The sequence below is a fragment of the Thamnophis sirtalis genome, unplaced genomic scaffold, assembly GCF_051295495.1.
Source record: "Thamnophis sirtalis isolate CommonGarterSnake01/CBP01778 unplaced genomic scaffold, rThaSir2_p1.2 scaffold_10, whole genome shotgun sequence".
NCBI classification, from domain to species: Eukaryota; Metazoa; Chordata; class Lepidosauria; order Squamata; family Natricidae; genus Thamnophis; species Thamnophis sirtalis.
In genome coordinates, this window is record NW_028261390.1 from 236,846 (window position 1) to 253,274 (window position 16,429).

The 16,429-nt window shown below is 58.3% G+C and overlaps 3 protein-coding genes across 3 annotated transcripts; 1 reads left to right on the plus strand and 2 right to left on the minus strand.

Moving 5' to 3' along the window:
* The first annotated feature begins 1,391 nt into the window (after positions 1-1,391).
* MOGS (mannosyl-oligosaccharide glucosidase) lies at positions 1,392-4,553 on the plus strand. The gene is made up of 4 exons (XM_087723845.1): positions 1,392-1,770; positions 1,860-2,083; positions 2,390-2,580; positions 2,658-4,553. The coding sequence occupies exons 1-4, from the start codon at positions 1,440-1,442 to the stop codon at positions 4,375-4,377; spliced, it is 2,466 nt and encodes an 821-aa protein (XP_087579971.1). The 5' UTR covers positions 1,392-1,439; the 3' UTR covers positions 4,378-4,553.
* A 326-nt stretch (positions 4,554-4,879) lies between these two features.
* On the minus strand, positions 4,880-6,745 carry WBP1 (WW domain binding protein 1). The gene is made up of 4 exons (XM_087723857.1): positions 6,428-6,745; positions 6,246-6,348; positions 6,003-6,164; positions 4,880-5,918 (listed from the first exon to the last, which is right to left on the minus strand). The coding sequence occupies exons 1-4, from the start codon at positions 6,509-6,511 to the stop codon at positions 5,356-5,358; spliced, it is 912 nt and encodes a 303-aa protein (XP_087579983.1). The 5' UTR covers positions 6,512-6,745; the 3' UTR covers positions 4,880-5,355.
* A 2,423-nt stretch (positions 6,746-9,168) lies between these two features.
* On the minus strand, positions 9,169-11,916 carry INO80B (INO80 complex subunit B). Its single transcript, XM_087723856.1, has 4 exons — positions 11,582-11,916; positions 11,336-11,460; positions 10,618-10,793; positions 9,169-10,153 (listed from the first exon to the last, which is right to left on the minus strand). The coding sequence occupies exons 1-4, from the start codon at positions 11,899-11,901 to the stop codon at positions 9,689-9,691; spliced, it is 1,086 nt and encodes a 361-aa protein (XP_087579982.1). The 5' UTR covers positions 11,902-11,916; the 3' UTR covers positions 9,169-9,688.
* Positions 11,917-16,429: the final 4,513 nt, after the last annotated feature.

Genomic DNA, 16,429 nt, shown 5'->3' on the forward strand with positions numbered 1-16,429 from the left:
GAACAGCTATTTGGTCATTCGTTTTTGGAGGGACGAGTGGCATCTCGCAAAACATAAGGAAACGCCCCCACCCCAAAATACAGGATTCAGTGTGTAACTGGAACTTCTGAATGGATTCAAAGAAAGCCATTTTCACATGAAATGCTCAGTTGTGAAATTACAGATTTAGAACATAAAATCACATGGCTGGAAGGGGCCGCCAGAGTCTAATGGTCCACCCCCCTGGTCAAGGCAGGCGCCTTACACCATCCCAGTCAAAGGGTTCGGTCTGTTTTGAAGGCCTCCGGTGGCCACAGCTCCAGGAGATGAGCGGCTTCATTCTTTTCATACCACTAGGCTGAATCTCTAAGAAGCTCCCACCCATTGCTGCCTCTTCTCCTGCGCTCTGGTGCTTTGGAGAACAAGCCGCCTATGAGGATTCCTCAGGTCCTGGGTGGTAATTACCATGCCTCCCCCTAGTCCTCTCCAACAGGGATGCCATTCAACAGACAATTTAGCCTCCGGGCCCTTTGCCCTCTTCCTTCTCTGCATCCTTTCCAGGGTCAGAACTGTCAACAGTGTGATATAAAGCAATGTTATCACTTGGGATCTTGACGGAAAGGACCTTGGAGGTCGTCTTCTCCAAGCCCCTGCTCACACAGCAGACCCTCCACCGTTTCAGACAAATGGCTCTCCAATCTCTTCTTAAAACCCCCCAGTGTTGGAGCACCTGCGGCTTTTGGAGAGAAGGCCGCCATCCACGGGTGGTTTTCCCAGGTAGCCCCAGGTTGCTAATCTCTTCTTGGTTAGTTTCCATCTTGCTTCTGGCCCTGTGTTTGTGGGCTTTAGGGAACAGGTTTGACTCCCTCTCTTTTGTGACAGCCTCCTAAATCACGGAAGACAGCTACGGGTTGTCTGAAATTGCATGGCTTTCCTGCTTGAGCAGGGGGTTGGACTAGAGGACCTCCAGAGTCCCTTCCAATTTTGTTATTTCCTTAGTTCATTAATTTAGTCGCTTTGTCAATCAGTGGCTGCGCTAAGATTTGTCCCTGCATCATCAGGAGAAACACGGGGGGGGGGGCGGAGGGGGGGTCGTATTCCAGAAAGGCGGGGCTACTCCCGAACAAGCCGCCTTGGCCTCCGAAGCAACAGCCGCGGTTGCCACCAGCAGGGAGGAGGAGACAGGCGCCGCCCTGCTCCCGATTCAGGGAATGCCCGGGCGCAGCTTCCCCTTCCCCGCCTCGTCTCAAGCGTCGGTTGCGTCTCCGGCCTTAGGGCCCGCTCTTGCGGGACGGGAGGCTACGAGGAAGCCACCCCGAGAGCGCCGGACTCCACCCACCCGGCGATGGCGAGGCCACGCCCCGAGCGGCAGGAACTCGCCTTCCCAGAGTGCTGCGGGGGCGGCGCGGGGCCTGCCGGGAGAGCCGGAGGGGCGCGTGGACCGGCGGGCGGGCGAGCGGATGGCGCGCGAGCGGCGGCGGCGGGTGGCCCCCGAGGGCGGGCGGGCGCAGGGGCCGCGCGGGGGTCCCGGGCGGCGGGAGCGGGAGGCGGGCGGGGGCGCGGGGCCGGCGCTGCTGCTCCTGCCGGCGCTGCTCCTGCTGCTGCTGCTGGGCTGCGGTCTCTACGGCCGGTGGGGGCCTGCCGCGCGCCTGGTGGCCCCGCACGCCGCGCCCCGAGCCCTCCCGCCCGGTAGCACCGGGCCAGCCGCCGCGCCCGCCCGCTTCTGGGGCTCCTACCGGCCCCAGGTCTACTTCGGCATGAAGACGCGCAGCCCGCGCTCGCCGGTGGCCGGTGAGGGTTCGGGAGGGGCCGCTGTTTGGGGGGGGTGGCGGCCCTTGACCCGCCGGCTGCCGGGCGTCACGCGTGGCTCCTTCCCGCAGGGCTGATGTGGCTGCAGCAGCTGGAGGGGAGGGAGGTGCTGCTGCGGCACACCTGCGAGCAAAGCGACGGCCTCCCTCGCTACGGCTGGCTGCTCCACGACGGCGCCCATTTCGGGGTGCAGGAGATCCAGGACGTGGGCTTCAGCCTGCAGACGGAGGTGGTGAAGCGCCCGGGGGGGCAGCACGGCGGCGACTGGAGCTGGAGAGTGACGGTTCGCCCAGAGGTGAGTGGGGGGAAAGGGCCCCGTTTCACTCGGGCGGGTTTCCTGAGAGAAACGCTTCTTCTGGTGTGGCAGCTGTTCCCCTGCCTGACTGGCGGGCGGCTGCGTGGCCTTCCGGCTGAGTGACGTGGCTGCTGCCCTGCCAGGTCCTGGAAGTTCAGCCTGCAGCCTCGGGTGACCGAAAGAGCTTATCCACACCGAGTAAAAGGAAGAGAATAAAGGCTGTTTTTTCCTCTTGGGGGTCCAGTTGCAGGGAAGCAAGAAATTAAGGGGCTTCTCTGTTTCCTTTTGTGGTATTTGTGCATTTAGAGGACGGGGCCCAAACCCTCCTTCATTTCCCTCCTTTTCTACGTGGCCACCGATGGGCAAGGAACACTGCAGCCTCTGATGGAGGAGAAGAGTCGGCTGGCGTCGATAAGAGGACAGACAGAAGAACTGGGGAACTTCACGGTGACATTCAAGCCACCCACCACGGAAGCCGGCACCCCGCTTTATGCCAGGTACAGAACGTTGTTGTTCAGGGAGCGAGGGGCCAGGGTCTCCCACAGGCTTCCCACACCCTCCTCTCTGCCGCTAGGTACAACCACCTGCAGGCGAAGGCAGAAGGGCTGCATCGCCTGACTGACGTGGTGAAATCGAGCCTGAGTCCGCGGTTTTCCTACGCCCCACCTGGGCTTCCCAAGCGACACTACTTTGGCGTGGACGTGTACCAGGGACAAGCAGGGGACAGAGAGCTACGCAGCCAGCTCCTAGTTCACCAGGTGACAGTGGCCGTGCCCTGCCGCGTGGAAGTGGCTTTTGAGTCGGGCAGTGTGGCTGACCGCCCGGACCGGCTCCTGGCAGAGACGCTGACGCGAGAGCTGGACAAACACGTGGCCGCCTTTGAGCAGCGCTTTGAGGAGACCTTTGGCCTCTCCCGCAAGGGCTTCTCCGGGCAGGAGCAGCACTTTGCCCGGGCTCTTCTCAGCAACATGCTAGGTGGGATGGGCTACTTCTATGGGCACTCGCTGGTGCAGTCCCCCTACACAGAGGGCCCCCAGCTATACCCTGCGGGGTCTCTCTTCACAGCGGTGCCCTCCCGCTCCTTCTTTCCCCGGGGCTTCCTGTGGGACGAAGGCTTCCACCAGCTCCTCCTCGCGCGCTGGGACCCAGCTCTGAGCCAGGAGGTGCTAGCTCACTGGTTCGACCTCATGAATGTCGAGGGCTGGATCCCGCGCGAGCAGATCCTGGGAGACGAAGCCCTGGCCAAGGTGCCCCCGGAGTTTGTGGTGCAGCACAGCCAGGGGGGCAACCCCCCCACTTTCTTCTTAGTGCTGCAGCAGCTACTCAGGCAAGGGGCGATGGAGCAGGACTACCTCCGCCGCATTTATCCTCGCCTGCAAAGCTGGTACGGCTGGTACAACCACACGCAAGCAGGACCCTTGCCCTACACCTTCCGATGGCGCGGCCGGGACCAGGACACTCAGCTTTTCCTAAACCCTAAAACCCTGACCTCTGGGCTGGATGATTATCCCAGGGCCTCCCACCCCTCGGAAGATGAGCGCCACCTGGATTTGCGCTGTTGGATGGCCGTAGCCTCCGCTGTGATGGCCGAGGTGGCCACACGGGTGGGAGAAGCGGAGGACGACTACGCGCACATGGCCAATTGGCTCGCAGACAATGAAATGCTGGAGCAGCACCACTGGTCGGAGGCACTGAGCACTTTTGCAGACTATGGCAACCACACACAGGCTGTGACCCTGGAGCGCGAGCGCCTTCGGCCCCCTCCTCCTGGCCAACCCTCACCCTTTCCGAGGCTGGTCCGCGTGGTCCGCAAGTCCCCGCGGTTGCAGTTTGTGGGAGGGGCCCTGGGCTACGTGAGCCTCTTCCCCCTGCTGCTGCAGCTCCTGCGCCCCGATTCCCAGCGGCTGGGCAGCCTCCTGGCAGACATGAGGAACGAGCAGAAGCTGTGGACGCCCTTCGGCTTGCGTTCCCTGTCACGTAGCAGCCCCTTCTATCTCAAGCGCAACACGGAGCACGACCCCCCTTACTGGAGGGGAGCCGTCTGGATCAACATGAACTACCTCGCGGTGCGAGCTTTGCATCACTACAGCCAAGTCGAGGGGCCCTACCGGGAGGAGGCAACCAGGCTGTACCATGAGCTGCGCACCAATGTCATTGGCAACGTCCTCCAGCAGTACCTGGACTCTGGCTACGTCTGGGAGCAGTACAACGACAGCACAGGCCGGGGGCAAGGGTGTTACCCCTTCACAGGCTGGTCAGCTCTGGTTGTGCTGATGATGGCAGAAGAATACTGATTAGCCCGCTGATGTTCCTGTATCCCTGGGCAGCTCAGCTGGAGTGGCAAAGGGATGCGGCTGTTGGCCTTTCTCTCTCTGCCCTGCTTCACGGGCTGGCATTCAACTGGGAGAGCGAGGTGGCAATGCCTAAATGTAAGAAATTTCATATTGAAATAAAGCTGAGAAGCTTAAAACCTTTAGCTCCCCTCCTTTGGAAGCCTTGGCAGCAAGGGCATCCCTAGTTTTTGAATGGCTGGACAGGAGGGGGTGGGGGTGGCAAGGCAGCTCCCTATGGCCCTATAGAAATGGGTGGGTGGGTTACTGCCCACACCAAAAGAGAAAAGCCCCAGCAGCTGCTCTTCCACAGAATCTCTGAAGCCAACTTAGGATGGCCTGCTTCATCCAGCAGGTGAAGGGAATGTGCTCTATGCTGTTTAGAGCAGTTCCTGCAGAGCCCCCCAGTGGCTGGATATTACATTGGTGCCCCCCCCACACACACACAATGGAAAGTGCCTCCGAGTCAGGATTTTCCATGTCTGTTTAATAAGAAGCACACGGTGCTACCAGGTGCTGGCAGGACACTGGCCAACGGGAAGGCCAGCTCCCCGCTCCCAGGGCAGAACCTGTGTTGGCCACGGCCATCTCTTCATGCAACTAGCAAACCCCAGTGCAGCCTGGAAATGGGGAGGGACCGAGCCTTCGCCTACGCCATGCCTTACATCAAAGCTGGAGCACAGCAGGAACCACACACACACTATCACTACGGTTATGATCGAGCAGGAAGCTCCCCTCCCTGCCCCAGCGGCTGCCAAGCTCTCTGGGCTCCTGTCCCCAGAAGGCCCCCAAGCAGAGCGGCAGGAGAGGACCAAGGAGGTGTCCATATGGCTGGGCAGAGAAGTGAGGCTAAGGCGGTAGTCCTCCACAGTGAGCAAGAGGCAGCTCAGTCCCAAAGGGGGTGGAGGGGGTGGGGGTGGCAGCCGAGCACAGGAGCCCCCTTCAGACAGGCAACGGTGGTGAGGCGGCCCCTTCTGAGGGCTCCCTGGGCTGACTGCAGACCGACCCTTTGCCAAACAAGCAAGCTCCCTCCTCCTCCTCCTTGCTGGCAGCCTCTTCTTCGTCTTGGCCGCGGCCCACCTCGATGCCGGAGTCTCCGGTCAGGCGCCGGTGCCGCGTGTGGCTACTTTCTTCCAGGGCGTCGGACCCCTCAGAGAGGCGTCGTGAGTCACTTTCAAAGAGCTCCACTTCCGAGAAGAGGGCCTGCTTGGGGGAGGCAGCCGCCTGCTCCCAGCCGACCCCCGAGGGGCGGCCAAAGCCCCCGTCGCTCTCAGCCTCCCCTTGGCTGGGGCTGCTGGCCTCGGTGGCCGATGGGGAAGAGCTGCCGGGGGAGGTCAGGCAGCTGGACTCGCAGGAGCAGCTGGTGCAGTTCGCGGAGGAGCTACCCGTTAGCGTCAGCGTGCTGAAGCCCCCCAGGAGGGCGGCGGTGCTGTAGGGGGGTGGCGGCGTGGTGGGGCGGCAGGTCACCTCCTCGTAGGCCGGCAGCTTGAAGGAGGCCAGCATCCCTGCAAGGGAGGAGAGGCGCGGGGCTCAGGGCCGGCAGGGACCGGGGGACCACCCCTCCTGGGCGCGCAGGGCGGGCCACTCACGGAGCTCCCCCGCGGAGGGCGGGTAGTTGCAGGCACCGTGGTAGGCAATCAGGTTAATCTCCCGCTGACGCTGCTGCTGCTGCAGACGCAACTTGGCGCGGCGGTGCCGGTAAGCGCAGCAACAGCTGAAGAGGATCAGGACCGTCCAGAGCAGCCAGAACCCTGCGGGGGGAGGGGCGGTGAGTCGGACGCGGGTCAGAGGCCGCCCCCCCCCAGACCGCCCCCCCCGACCGCCCCGCTTACACCAGAGCTCGTAGTAGTAGATGCAGCAGCCGGTCTCGCCGCAACAGTGGCCCGTCTCGCACACGTACGGCTGGCTCCTCACGCCGGGACAGAGCTCGCGCGCCTGCCGGGACACAGCAGCACCGTCAGCCCCTCCCTCCCCCCCCCGCGCCCCCCTTTCGCCCCCCTCCCGCGCGCCTCACCTGCCGCTCCCGGCCCAGCAGCGCCGCCGCGCCCCACCCGGACTGCGCCTCCCTGCCCGACGGAGGCGGCCGCGGCGCTTCCATGGCGGCTCTACGGTCGGCCCGGGCGCCGCCCCGCCTCTCCGACCATCCCGCTCGGCCGCCCCGTTCCCTTCGTCGCCCGGGCCGCTGCCGCCATAGCTGCAGGCTCGGCTCCCGCCCCGCCGCCGCCCGCCGCCAATGGGCTTCTCCCGGGTGGGCCGGTACCCAATCGGCTGCGCGGCGACCTCGCCCGCCACCCAATCCGGCGGCTCCTTCGCCCCTAATAACAGCAGACAAAGGCGAGCGGAGGGCCCGCCCCGCGGACGGCTGCCTGCCCTGCGCCACTCACAGCCGGCTCCGCCCTCCGGCGACGACGAGTGGGCGGGGCCAGGAAGATTGACGCCGCGCCGGCCACCCGGTCGGAGGAGAGGCAGTGACGTAATAGGAAGGGAGGAATGCGCAGGCCGCCCCGTGACGGGGAGAGAAGGCAAGACTTCCGGCTCCCCCCACTTCCGGGCCCTCTGGCTTGTGTGCTCCAAATCCCCCCCGCCGACCGCCGCTCCGGTTCCGGCCTTGGGCTGGAGGCGCTCGGACGCCCGAGGGCGCTGACAGTCGGGACCTGAAGCAGAGACGCCGCCGGAGAGCAGGGCCGCCCCTCCGCTCCGCCCTCCCCGCCGCGATCTTCCCAGTTGGCGCCCCTTTTCCTGCCTGCCCGGTTTCCCAGAGCCGCCGCCGCCACATACCAGGAAGCCGCCTTTGCTCCATTCCCTCCAAGGGGCCTGGCTTCCCGTCAGAGACGGTTGGTGCGCTGCCGGTGGAAACGAGGCAGCTAGTAGGATCTCCTTCCGCCTCGTTTCTTCCTTAAAGGCCCTGCTCCGTCTGCAGCCAGGTTTCCCCTTGCAGCGGCCTGGCTACCTCTCCACGGATCTCAACCTTCTGGGCACCTGAACCGGCTGAGTGGGGAATCTCTGAGGAGGCCTTGGCGTGGTTGGCCCTGCCAAGCTCCCTCTTCCTTGGCAGAGGCATCGGCCGCTCCTTCGCTGTTTGCAGGGCGGGCCTTTGGATCTACGCACCCAACGGGCCTTGAGCTTGACCCCCCTGTTCTAAGGGATACAAATAATAATGTCTTCTTCGTTTGCCTATTTATAAAAATATATCAAGTCATGCAACAAAAGCATCTATGGAGATTCTAAGTCGTCCAGATCATGGTTGTCCCAAAAGTTCATTCAGAACTGAAAAAGCTTCTTGGGTGGGAAGTGAAAACATCTTTAAACAAAAACAAAGTCCAGCTGCCCTTTGAAAAAGCACCTTTGGGGCAATAAAAACACTGACCTATATGCACTATGGGGGGTGTCTGCAATCAGCGGCTCCAGAGCCACATGTGGTTCTTTGGGCCCTCTGCTGCAGCTCACTGTCCCATCATTGACAGGCCCCTTGCCCTCCCCTCCCTGCCTGGCCTGGGGAGGTAAGGGCAACCGCAGGGATGGAAAGGGGGCCCGCCTGATTCGCTGGTGCCTCACTCTTGTGGAGCTTCTTCGGCCCTTGTTGGTGCTGGGCATGCCTCGGATCCTGGTGTTGTTTTGTGTGGGAAATGGGTCCAGATGGCTCTTTTGAGAAATGGGCTATGGAATTAAGAATAGTGTGGGGGAGGGGCACCGTATTGTGTCAGTTTCCACTTTTTTTCTTCCAATCACGTCCTTCTCTGAGACTGTCTACAGTCTTCCTGAGGTTTTTCAGAAGCGTTTGCAAGTACCTCTTAGGCCTGAGAAAGTGACTAGCCCAGCTGACTTTGTGCCTAAGGCGGGATTAGAACTCACAGTTGCCAAGTTCTAGTCCACTGCCTTAGCTGCTGACTTAAACTGATATAAGTTTCAATTTATTTCAGAGCAAAGGGGTTCTTTGGGAAAAGTGAAGGTAATCTCTATCAGGAACCTCTATCCCTTCTTGGAAATGAAGAGGCCACTCTCACCAGTGGGCCAGGTTTACACTGGAGTTTACTCCTCCCCAGAGAATGCCTCCCCCAACCCCTTCATCCTCCTGCCTCCCTTGATAGGTGAGCTGCCTCAGCAGGTACCCTCTACCCCAAGCAACCCAGGGCATTATGGGAATTAGCAGTGCCTTAAATAAACCTACCCAGAGACAAAGTTGTGCTGTTGCAGATGTGGGATTCGGAGTAAACCTCTCATGGTTTCAAGTCTGAAGCCCCTTCCCCTGTCCCTTGGCTCAGAAAGCATAACCAGCTGCCATTGGCATTCAGGTGACCTTCCCACCAGCCTCATGGATTGCCTCGTTCTCCCCAACTTTGGGAAACAGTTCAGGGCGCCCCAAACTCAACCTTTCCTTCCCCATAACCACTCTGGCATCAACCCAGGACACCACACTCAACTTTACCCAGAGGGCTCAGGGTCCCCTCATCCAAAGCCCCTCACAAGAGAGAAACCAGTACTTGGGTGCAGATTATGGCCACTCGCAGCAATGCTAGACTAAAGGCCTGGGCAGTACCTGGGGCAGGGGGAAAGCAGATGGCCCTGCAGCCACTGCAGTGAAGGGATTCAAATTTTTTTACTACTGGTTCTGTGGGCGTGGCATGGGATGACTTGGGCGTGGCATGGCTGGGCAAGGGAAGGATACTGCAAAATCCCCATTCCCTTCCCACCCCACTAACCTGCTTTCCAGCTCCGTTCTCCTGTGCAGGGCAAGAAAAGACAGGGGAGCCCATCTGGGTTTCTCCAGTTAGTTTCAGGGCATCTTTAATGTTGACAATAAATCAATTTTCCTGCAGGCTTCCTGACTGAGTGAAGCCCTGCCAGTAATCAGCCACTTTTCTTACAAATGCCAAAGATAACTTCTGCTTCCATCCGTCCTGAAAAGCAACAGCAGCCCCCCCCCCCCCCCAAGGCAAGAAACAATGCCTGTCACCACTGGCGCCATCTCCCAAGTCCACACACACACACACACACACACCATGGTCCTGTCCTCTCCTCCCCATTGCAGTGGCACAAAGGGAATAGAGCCTCCATTTCCGACACGGCCGCTGCCTCAAGAGGAGCTGTCCAAGGGGCTCACACTGTGCACAGCCAGAGATGTGCTTCTTGCTGAACTGGCCGCCGTACAGGTCCCCAGGCTGTTTGGACACCCACATCTTGCCCCTCTGCCCAGCCACCTGGGAACAGGGCTGGCACTCCTCTTCCACAGAGGCCTTCAGGGTGACCACCTGGCACCGGCTGTCCACCAGAGTGACTATCCCGGCACCTCCTGAAGCAGCAGGTTCTTTTTGTAACAATCCAGGCTACAAAGGGGGGTCCCAGTGCGGGAACAGGAGTACCGCTTGAGGTTGGGGCAGCCAATAACCCCACACGGCATGGGGGGAGGCACTGCCCTTGGGAGGGAGGGCAACACAGGCAGGGAAGTTCCCAGCGGGAAAGAGATGGTGGTCCCAGAGGCAGCACTGCGGTAGCTCACGGTGGGGACTGCCATGCTTTTGGCCTTGCGCTCGCGCAGCGTCTTCACTTTGGCTTTGCTGGTCTTGGTGAGGCGCTCAATGGTTTGATTCTTGTTCTCCTCGGCCTTTTTGGCAGCTTGGAGCCGTCGTTTACGAGCCCGTTCTTCACGCTTCACCAGCATCTCCTCTGTCAGCTCCTTGGCCTTGTATCCCATGGGCAGCTCCAGCAAGGGCTGGCTCTGCTGTTTGTGCAAGAGGGCTTTCTGTGGACAGAGAGAGGAGAAGGGATGCAGAGGTAAGAGGAAGGACTCAGTGCCCTATGGCATCCCAACCAAGGGCCTCCACTAAAGCCTTCTTGGTGTGGTACAGATCCTCCTTGGCTACGCACCCTATATCCTCATTTCTGGGCCCAACCCAGATTGGATGCCCCTCTGCTCTTAAAACTAGTAACTGGGATCATGGGGCTGAAGGAAGGTACAGATCAAATGTGGACCTGAAGTTCAGAAGGAAGGAAGGAAGCTGACTTCCCACCTGGCTTGCTGGAAAAGAGCCACCTGCCTGGCTGCTAGGAGGCAGAGGGGGACATGCTGCCGAGTAAAGTAGCTGGGCCCCTGAGAGCCTCTTCCCCCACCTGAACTCACTGAGGCTGCTGTGGATAAAGGGCCTCTTCATTGCTCAGCGGTCTTCTTGGTCACAGGGAATTCTTGCACTAGGCCTAATTCCTCACCTGCCGGGCAGTGAGCAGGGACTCATCCACCTCTTTTTTCAGTTCCCCGTTGTCATCCAGCTCCCCCCGCTCCAGGGCATCCAGCCACCGCTGTTCCTCTTCTTCCTCCCGTGCTGGGAAGCCCGTTTCTGGATCAAGTTCTGGCAACGGGGATGGCTCCAGGTTGCTGTCTTCATCTGCGGAGAGAGGAGGATTCACCTCGAGTCTGGCTAGGGAGGTGCCGATGCTAATTTGTATGTTGGTGTTTAATTCAGAATTTGTGGGATGAGTACCAAAGAACAACAAGGAGATGCCAAGATGGCAGCAAACCTTTGAGAAAGTTTGTTAAGAAAATAACCACATCAGTAAGTCTTCCTCAATCAGCTGCAACAAGCAATGAACTGTCTCTGGAATTCTACTCTAAAAGGGGCTGTTCTCATTGGGCAAATTGTACAGCCCTTCAATCTCTCCCCTCCTTTCAACCCTCAACCCTTGTTTGGTTCTAGGTGTTAGCAAAGGAGGCCTCAGACTGTGAGGGTGAAGAGCCTGGCAGGCCTCAGACACCTGCTAGGAAGGACAAAAGAGGAAAACCATCACGATCTGACTGGGGTGAAACCTGGAAGCTTCTCTGGCGGCTCTGCAGAGGCAACAAGGGGAGCCAGCGTGGCTAAGCAGCCCCTCCGGATGGATGGAAGGGACCCGCTGCTTGTGCGCCTTCCCACCCAAAGGAGACTCTCACCCAGCCACGCCCGGTATTGCTCGATGGGCACGCCTTCCATGGGGGGCTCCTCCTCCTCCTCCTCCGCCCCCATCAGTGGGGAGGGGGACCGGGGCTTCTCGGGGATCACGCTGAAGGTTGGGACGCTGCAGGGAGAAGAGCGGCGGCCGCTTAGCTCAGCCCGGAGGCTCCCGGGGGTGGCGGAGGCGCCTCCTCCTCCTCCTCCTGCGGCCGGTAGGGAAGAGGGAGCCCCGCCGGCCCGCCTACCTCTTGGTGCCCAGGATCTGCCCGCCCAGCTTGATCTTGAGCTTCAGCTGCGGCTTGGGCAGGGCGGCCGCGGGCTCCAGGCCGGGCTCCTCCCGGTGGTGCCGCTTCTTGTGCTTCTTCTTGTGCTTCTTGTGCTTCTTCTTGTGGGCGCCGTGGGCGGCCGGGTCCTCCGCCGCCGCCTCGCCTGCCGAGAAGGAGCCGCTCAGGTCCCCGCCGGGCAGCGCCGCCCCCGACCGCCCCGCCGGGCCCCGCTTACCCCGCCGGCCGCCCTCCATCCTGCCGCCCCCCGGGGCCTCCGCGCGACGCCAGGCCTTGCTCATCCTCGGCCGCCGCCTCCGCGCTTCCGCCGGAAGTTCCCTGGCAGGAGGCCCCGCCCTCCAGGAGCCAGACGGCGCAGGCGCCTCCGGGACCCTCGGCTGCGGCCATTCCTCCTCCGGTGCCGCGGGAGGGCAGCCCCGCTTCAGCCCCCGAGGAGGTCGGGGCAATGGAGAGGGGAGGCGCGGAGGGAGAGGCCCCAGCTCCATCGGTTTCACAGCTCCGGAGGAGGATCCTGGAGCCCCGCCGTGCTGAGCTGAGCATGGAGGGCTGCCCTGCCTGCCGCCGCCGGATCGGGCGCTGGCTCCGGCCTCTGCTTCGGGACCCTCCCCAATTCCGCCCTGTGGGCAGCGCTGGTGGAGTCTGGACTGTGGGAGCGGAGGACTTTGGAGGGTTGCCTGTTTTAGCTGCTCGAGGGGCTCCTCCTGTCAAATGGGAGTCAGAAACGTCCCTTCCAGGAGGCACAAAGGGCCTTTCGCCCCATTTCCTTTTGTAAAATGTCTTTTTATTTTCCATTTTCCATTTTCATACAGTCACATATATACTGTGCATAACCGGGGCCATACAGCATTAAACAATAAACACAGCAATTCCTCTTGTCAACAATACCCCCCAAAATAGAAACCCAATATACCTCTTCGACCCTCCATACACCCTTTCTTGGCGCAGTGGTTAAATGCAGCACTGCAGGCTACTGCTAGATCAGCAGTTCAGCGGTTCAAATCTCACCGGCTCAGGGTTGACTCAGCCTTCCATCCTTCCGAGGTGGGTAAAATGAGGACCCAGATTGTTGGGGGCAATATGCTGACTCTGTAAACCGCTTAGAGAGGCCTGAAAGGCCTATGAAGCGGTATATAAGTCTACTGCTATTGCTATTGCTATTGCTATTTCTACCCCCTCCAACTTTCCCTCTTCCCTCCATCCTTCCCCTCTACCCTACTTCCCCATTTCCCATTACAGAGGGGCAGGATAGAGGCAGGGCACTCAAAGTATTCCGGCCCCCTTCGCCTTTGTCAATCTTGTTAGGCTGCAGCCTCATTCTACAGTTGTTGAAATCCATTTTTTCCTCATTAATCCACACTCCGTACCGCCTAGACAAAGTGAAAACAGAATTTTACAAATGTCTGTAAAACTTACTAAAAAGAAAAAAAAACCCCGAAATATCACAGTGGCCTAAGTACTCAGACCCTTCACTCGGCACTTTGTTGAAGAAATCTTTGGCAGCAATTACAGCCTCCAGCCGTTTTGGGTATGACGTGACAAGCTTTGCACACCTGAATTGGGTTTTTTTCTGCCAATCTTTGCAAATCCTCTCAGATTACATGGCGACCATTGGTGGGCGGCCATTTTCTGTCCCTCCAGAGATGTTCCATAGGGTTCAAGTCAGGGCTCTGGCTGGCCCACTCTAAGACGTTGGCAGGTGTCCCTAAGCCACTCCTGGGCTCTCTCGGCTGTGTGCTTGGGATCCTCATATTCAAAAGTGACCCTCTGAAGCCCTCAGTACTTTGCTGCTTTTAACTTTCCCTCAGTCCTGACCAGCCCCTCAGCCCGTTGCTGAAAAACACCCCCACAGCATGATGAGGCTGCCACCGCCATGCTTCACTGTTGGAATGATATTGGGCAGGTGATGAGCGATGCCTGGTTTCCTCCAGACGTAACGTTTAGAATTGAGGCCAAACAGTTCAGCCTTGCTTTCATCGGACCAGAGAATCTTGTCCTTCACAGTCTGCGGGTCCTCCAGGTGCTTTTTTGCAAAGTCCAAGTGCAAACTCCTTTCATGTATTTTGCACCGAGGAGAGGCTTCCCTCCAGCCACTCTGCCATAAAGCCCAGATGGCTACAGTGATGGTTGTCCTTCTGGAGTTCTGTCCCATCTCCATCCAGGATCTCTGGAGCTCGGTCAGAGTGACCTCAGTTCTTGGTCACCTTTTACTAAGGGCCTTCTCCCGCAATTGCTGAGTTTGATTGAATGGCCGGCTCTTGGAAGAATCCTTCTTGTGCCAAACATCTTCCATTTCAGAATTATGGAGGCCACTGTGCTCTTAACAACCCTCAGTGCAGCATAAATTTCATTGTGGCATTCTCCGGATCTGTGCCTTGCAATAATCCTGTCTGAGCTCTGCAGGAAGTTCTTCCAGTTTCTATATGAACTCTACCCAGAGGGCACTTAATGTGGCACTGCCTGGATGCAGGTCTGCCCAAGGGGATGAGGATCCATCATATTTAGCTGTGAGAATTTTCTGCCAGGAGACTCTGTCCTGCTGGCATTGACGGGCAGGCAGGGGGAATGTGCCTTTCGGTACAATAGGGTAGAGTGGAAGTCAGCACAAGGTGGGCTATCCCTCCCCCCCTTCCTCCCAAATGCTCTTAGGAAGGGGATCTGATTGCTCAAGAGATACTTCTGAAATGGAGACTGATCGGTCTGGGCAAAGGAAGATCAGAGCACTTTTGGCAAGGGAGCCTGCTTGCTAGTTAGGACTTAACCCAGCAGCAGCCGGGCGTCTAAAGCAGGGTCTCCCAAAATATCTCAGAGTTTTTGCTCTTCCATATTTGGAGATTGTTCCATTGGCGATCCCGGAGGTGGATATAAGAAACTTCCCCATCAGGAATGACTGCCCACTGGGGGACAGAGCTGTGGAAGTTCTTGCCTGTGAAATTTTGTGCTGTGGTGTCAACACACTCATAGACCTGTGATGTGCAAAATTCCAGATGCTCCAGATGGCATCTGTCTAAAATATTTTCTTGAAGAAAAGTATTCAAAAAATCAGCTGGCAAATGGAAAAAATACTAACGGCATGTTGAAGACGGAGGAGCATCAAATGTAGCATGATAAGGATTTTAGGAAGGTGTTTATCAACAATGATGCATTGTAATAAATGTATTGAAAGGGTATAGATCTTCCCAATCAACAGGTCTTAAGTATTCCAGGATTTCAAATTTTAAACATCTAGTAATATATTAAAATACTGATACATTAAAATAGTATTTAAGGATCTAAGCATTATGGTAAATCAAGCATTTTATAGATCCAGTGTCTTATCAAGTTACTTGAATCGTTTTTCGATTGATATATTTTGGCTATTTTTCTACTTCCAGTTGTCTTACAGCGTATTGTTTTATCATCCTACAGAAACTTTTTGTACTTTGATGTAGATGTGTTTTATTCGTCATTGACTCCCATAAAGGCCATTCACTCATTCCTTCACGCAGTGGTAGGGCACTGTGAGGCAAACGGCTACAGCTGCCTTTTCTTTGGGTGCAGCCAAGGCAGGCGTGCACAAAGGGCCACCGGGAGCATTTCTTGCTAACATGGTTACAAAAATTCTAGAAGGATTAGTTTGGAGAGAGGGGAAACACGGGAAAGAGACAGACAATCTCTTTTCACTTCAGTCTTTACTTGCAACATGCCCTGGTGTAAAAGAGTCATTTCAAAGCCAAGTGAAAAATGCATGTTAAAACAAGCAGAATTCCGATTTCCTAAAATCTGGGCTTTGTGCTCTGAAGCGCTCTCCGTTCCCCAGATGGTGAAGTCACCAACTGGATCATCCGAGCCTGTCGCCCTAGAAGACAAAAGCAGAAGTATTACGAATAATCACACAATGGATCAACACGGTGCAGAAGGGCAAAAACAGCTGGGGGGGGTATCAGTGGGGGCAAAAGGGCCTGAGCGAGGGGGCTTGGCCAAGAGAGGTCCGAGCCTGGACAGCCGTCCTCGTGGACAGTCACAGGAATCAGTGAGCAGGTTGGAGAGGAGGCGGTTCCTTCTGCTGCTCTGACAGAGGCCTGGCATTTTGCTCCTCTGCTGGGCATCGTCTCTCTGTGAGAGGAAGACCACTGGCTGCCCTTCTGCCCTTTCTGATGGGAGCCCCAAAGGTGGTCTCTGCCCCTCCTCCCCCACCGGGCAGAAGTCTTGCGGGGGTGGAGAAGTACAGGCCTTCCTCCAGAGGGAACAGCACATCTGGAGTTTCTGGAGCTTGTACTGGGCACACTCACAACATGGCTGTCCTGACACAAAGCTCCATGGCTCGAAGGAGCAAGGTTGCCTCTGTGCCCCTGCGAGGCCTTCTGCCCCCTGGGCCAACCGCTCCCCTTTTGGCCTGGGAAAGTCCATCCCTTTCGCTGGTTGGTGGGGGTGGGAGGCCTGTCCCAGGAGCATTCAGAAAAACAAGGATTCTGCAGGAGACTCGCCGTTCCTCCTGGGCTGGATCAGAACCCAAAACAATTTCCTCCTGACTGGCAAGAAACCACCCAGAAAGCAGCACCCTTTTTCCTCCTTGCCCCCTCTGGTGAGAGGCAGCCAGGATCAAGTTGTGGCAGGCATGTCCTGCCCCCGCACCTCCCCCCCCAGCCCTGGGCCCAGATGTTTCCCAACTGGAGGAACTTTCCCAGCTCAGCACAGGCCAGGAGGGAAGGTGCAGCCACGTTCCCTCTACCTCCCTGGGCTCTGTGGGTGAGCCCAGCCCTCCCCTCCCAGGTGCTTTCTTTCCTTGCCTGACACCTGGGAAGGTCTGGAAGGTTTGGGGGGGGGAAGGGA

What these genes read in the sequence shown, in the direction of transcription:
- INO80B (XM_087723856.1), bottom strand. Translation starts at nt 11,901, where the DNA reads ATGAGCAAGGCCTGGCGTCGCGCGGAGGCCCCGGGGGGCGGCAGGATG. An exon ending in CAGATCCTGGGCACCAAGAG is followed by an intron (nt 11,461 to 11,581) that starts GTAGGCGGGCCG and finishes TTCTCCCTGCAG; the next exon opens with CGTCCCAACCTTCAGCGTGA. An exon ending in GCAATACCGGGCGTGGCTGG is followed by an intron (nt 10,794 to 11,335) that starts GTGAGAGTCTCC and finishes CTCTCTCCGCAG; the next exon opens with ATGAAGACAGCAACCTGGAG.
- MOGS (XM_087723845.1), top strand. Translation starts at nt 1,440, where the DNA reads ATGGCGCGCGAGCGGCGGCGGCGGGTGGCCCCCGAGGGCGGGCGGGCG. An exon ending in GAGTGACGGTTCGCCCAGAG is followed by an intron (nt 2,084 to 2,389) that starts GTGAGTGGGGGG and finishes TTGTGCATTTAG; the next exon opens with AGGACGGGGCCCAAACCCTC. An exon ending in GGCACCCCGCTTTATGCCAG is followed by an intron (nt 2,581 to 2,657) that starts GTACAGAACGTT and finishes CTCTGCCGCTAG; the next exon opens with GTACAACCACCTGCAGGCGA.
- WBP1 (XM_087723857.1), bottom strand. Translation starts at nt 6,511, where the DNA reads ATGGAAGCGCCGCGGCCGCCTCCGTCGGGCAGGGAGGCGCAGTCCGGG. An exon ending in TGCTGGGCCGGGAGCGGCAG is followed by an intron (nt 6,349 to 6,427) that starts GTGAGGCGCGCG and finishes GTGTCCCGGCAG; the next exon opens with GCGCGCGAGCTCTGTCCCGG. An exon ending in GCCCTCCGCGGGGGAGCTCC is followed by an intron (nt 5,919 to 6,002) that starts GTGAGTGGCCCG and finishes CCTCCCTTGCAG; the next exon opens with GGATGCTGGCCTCCTTCAAG.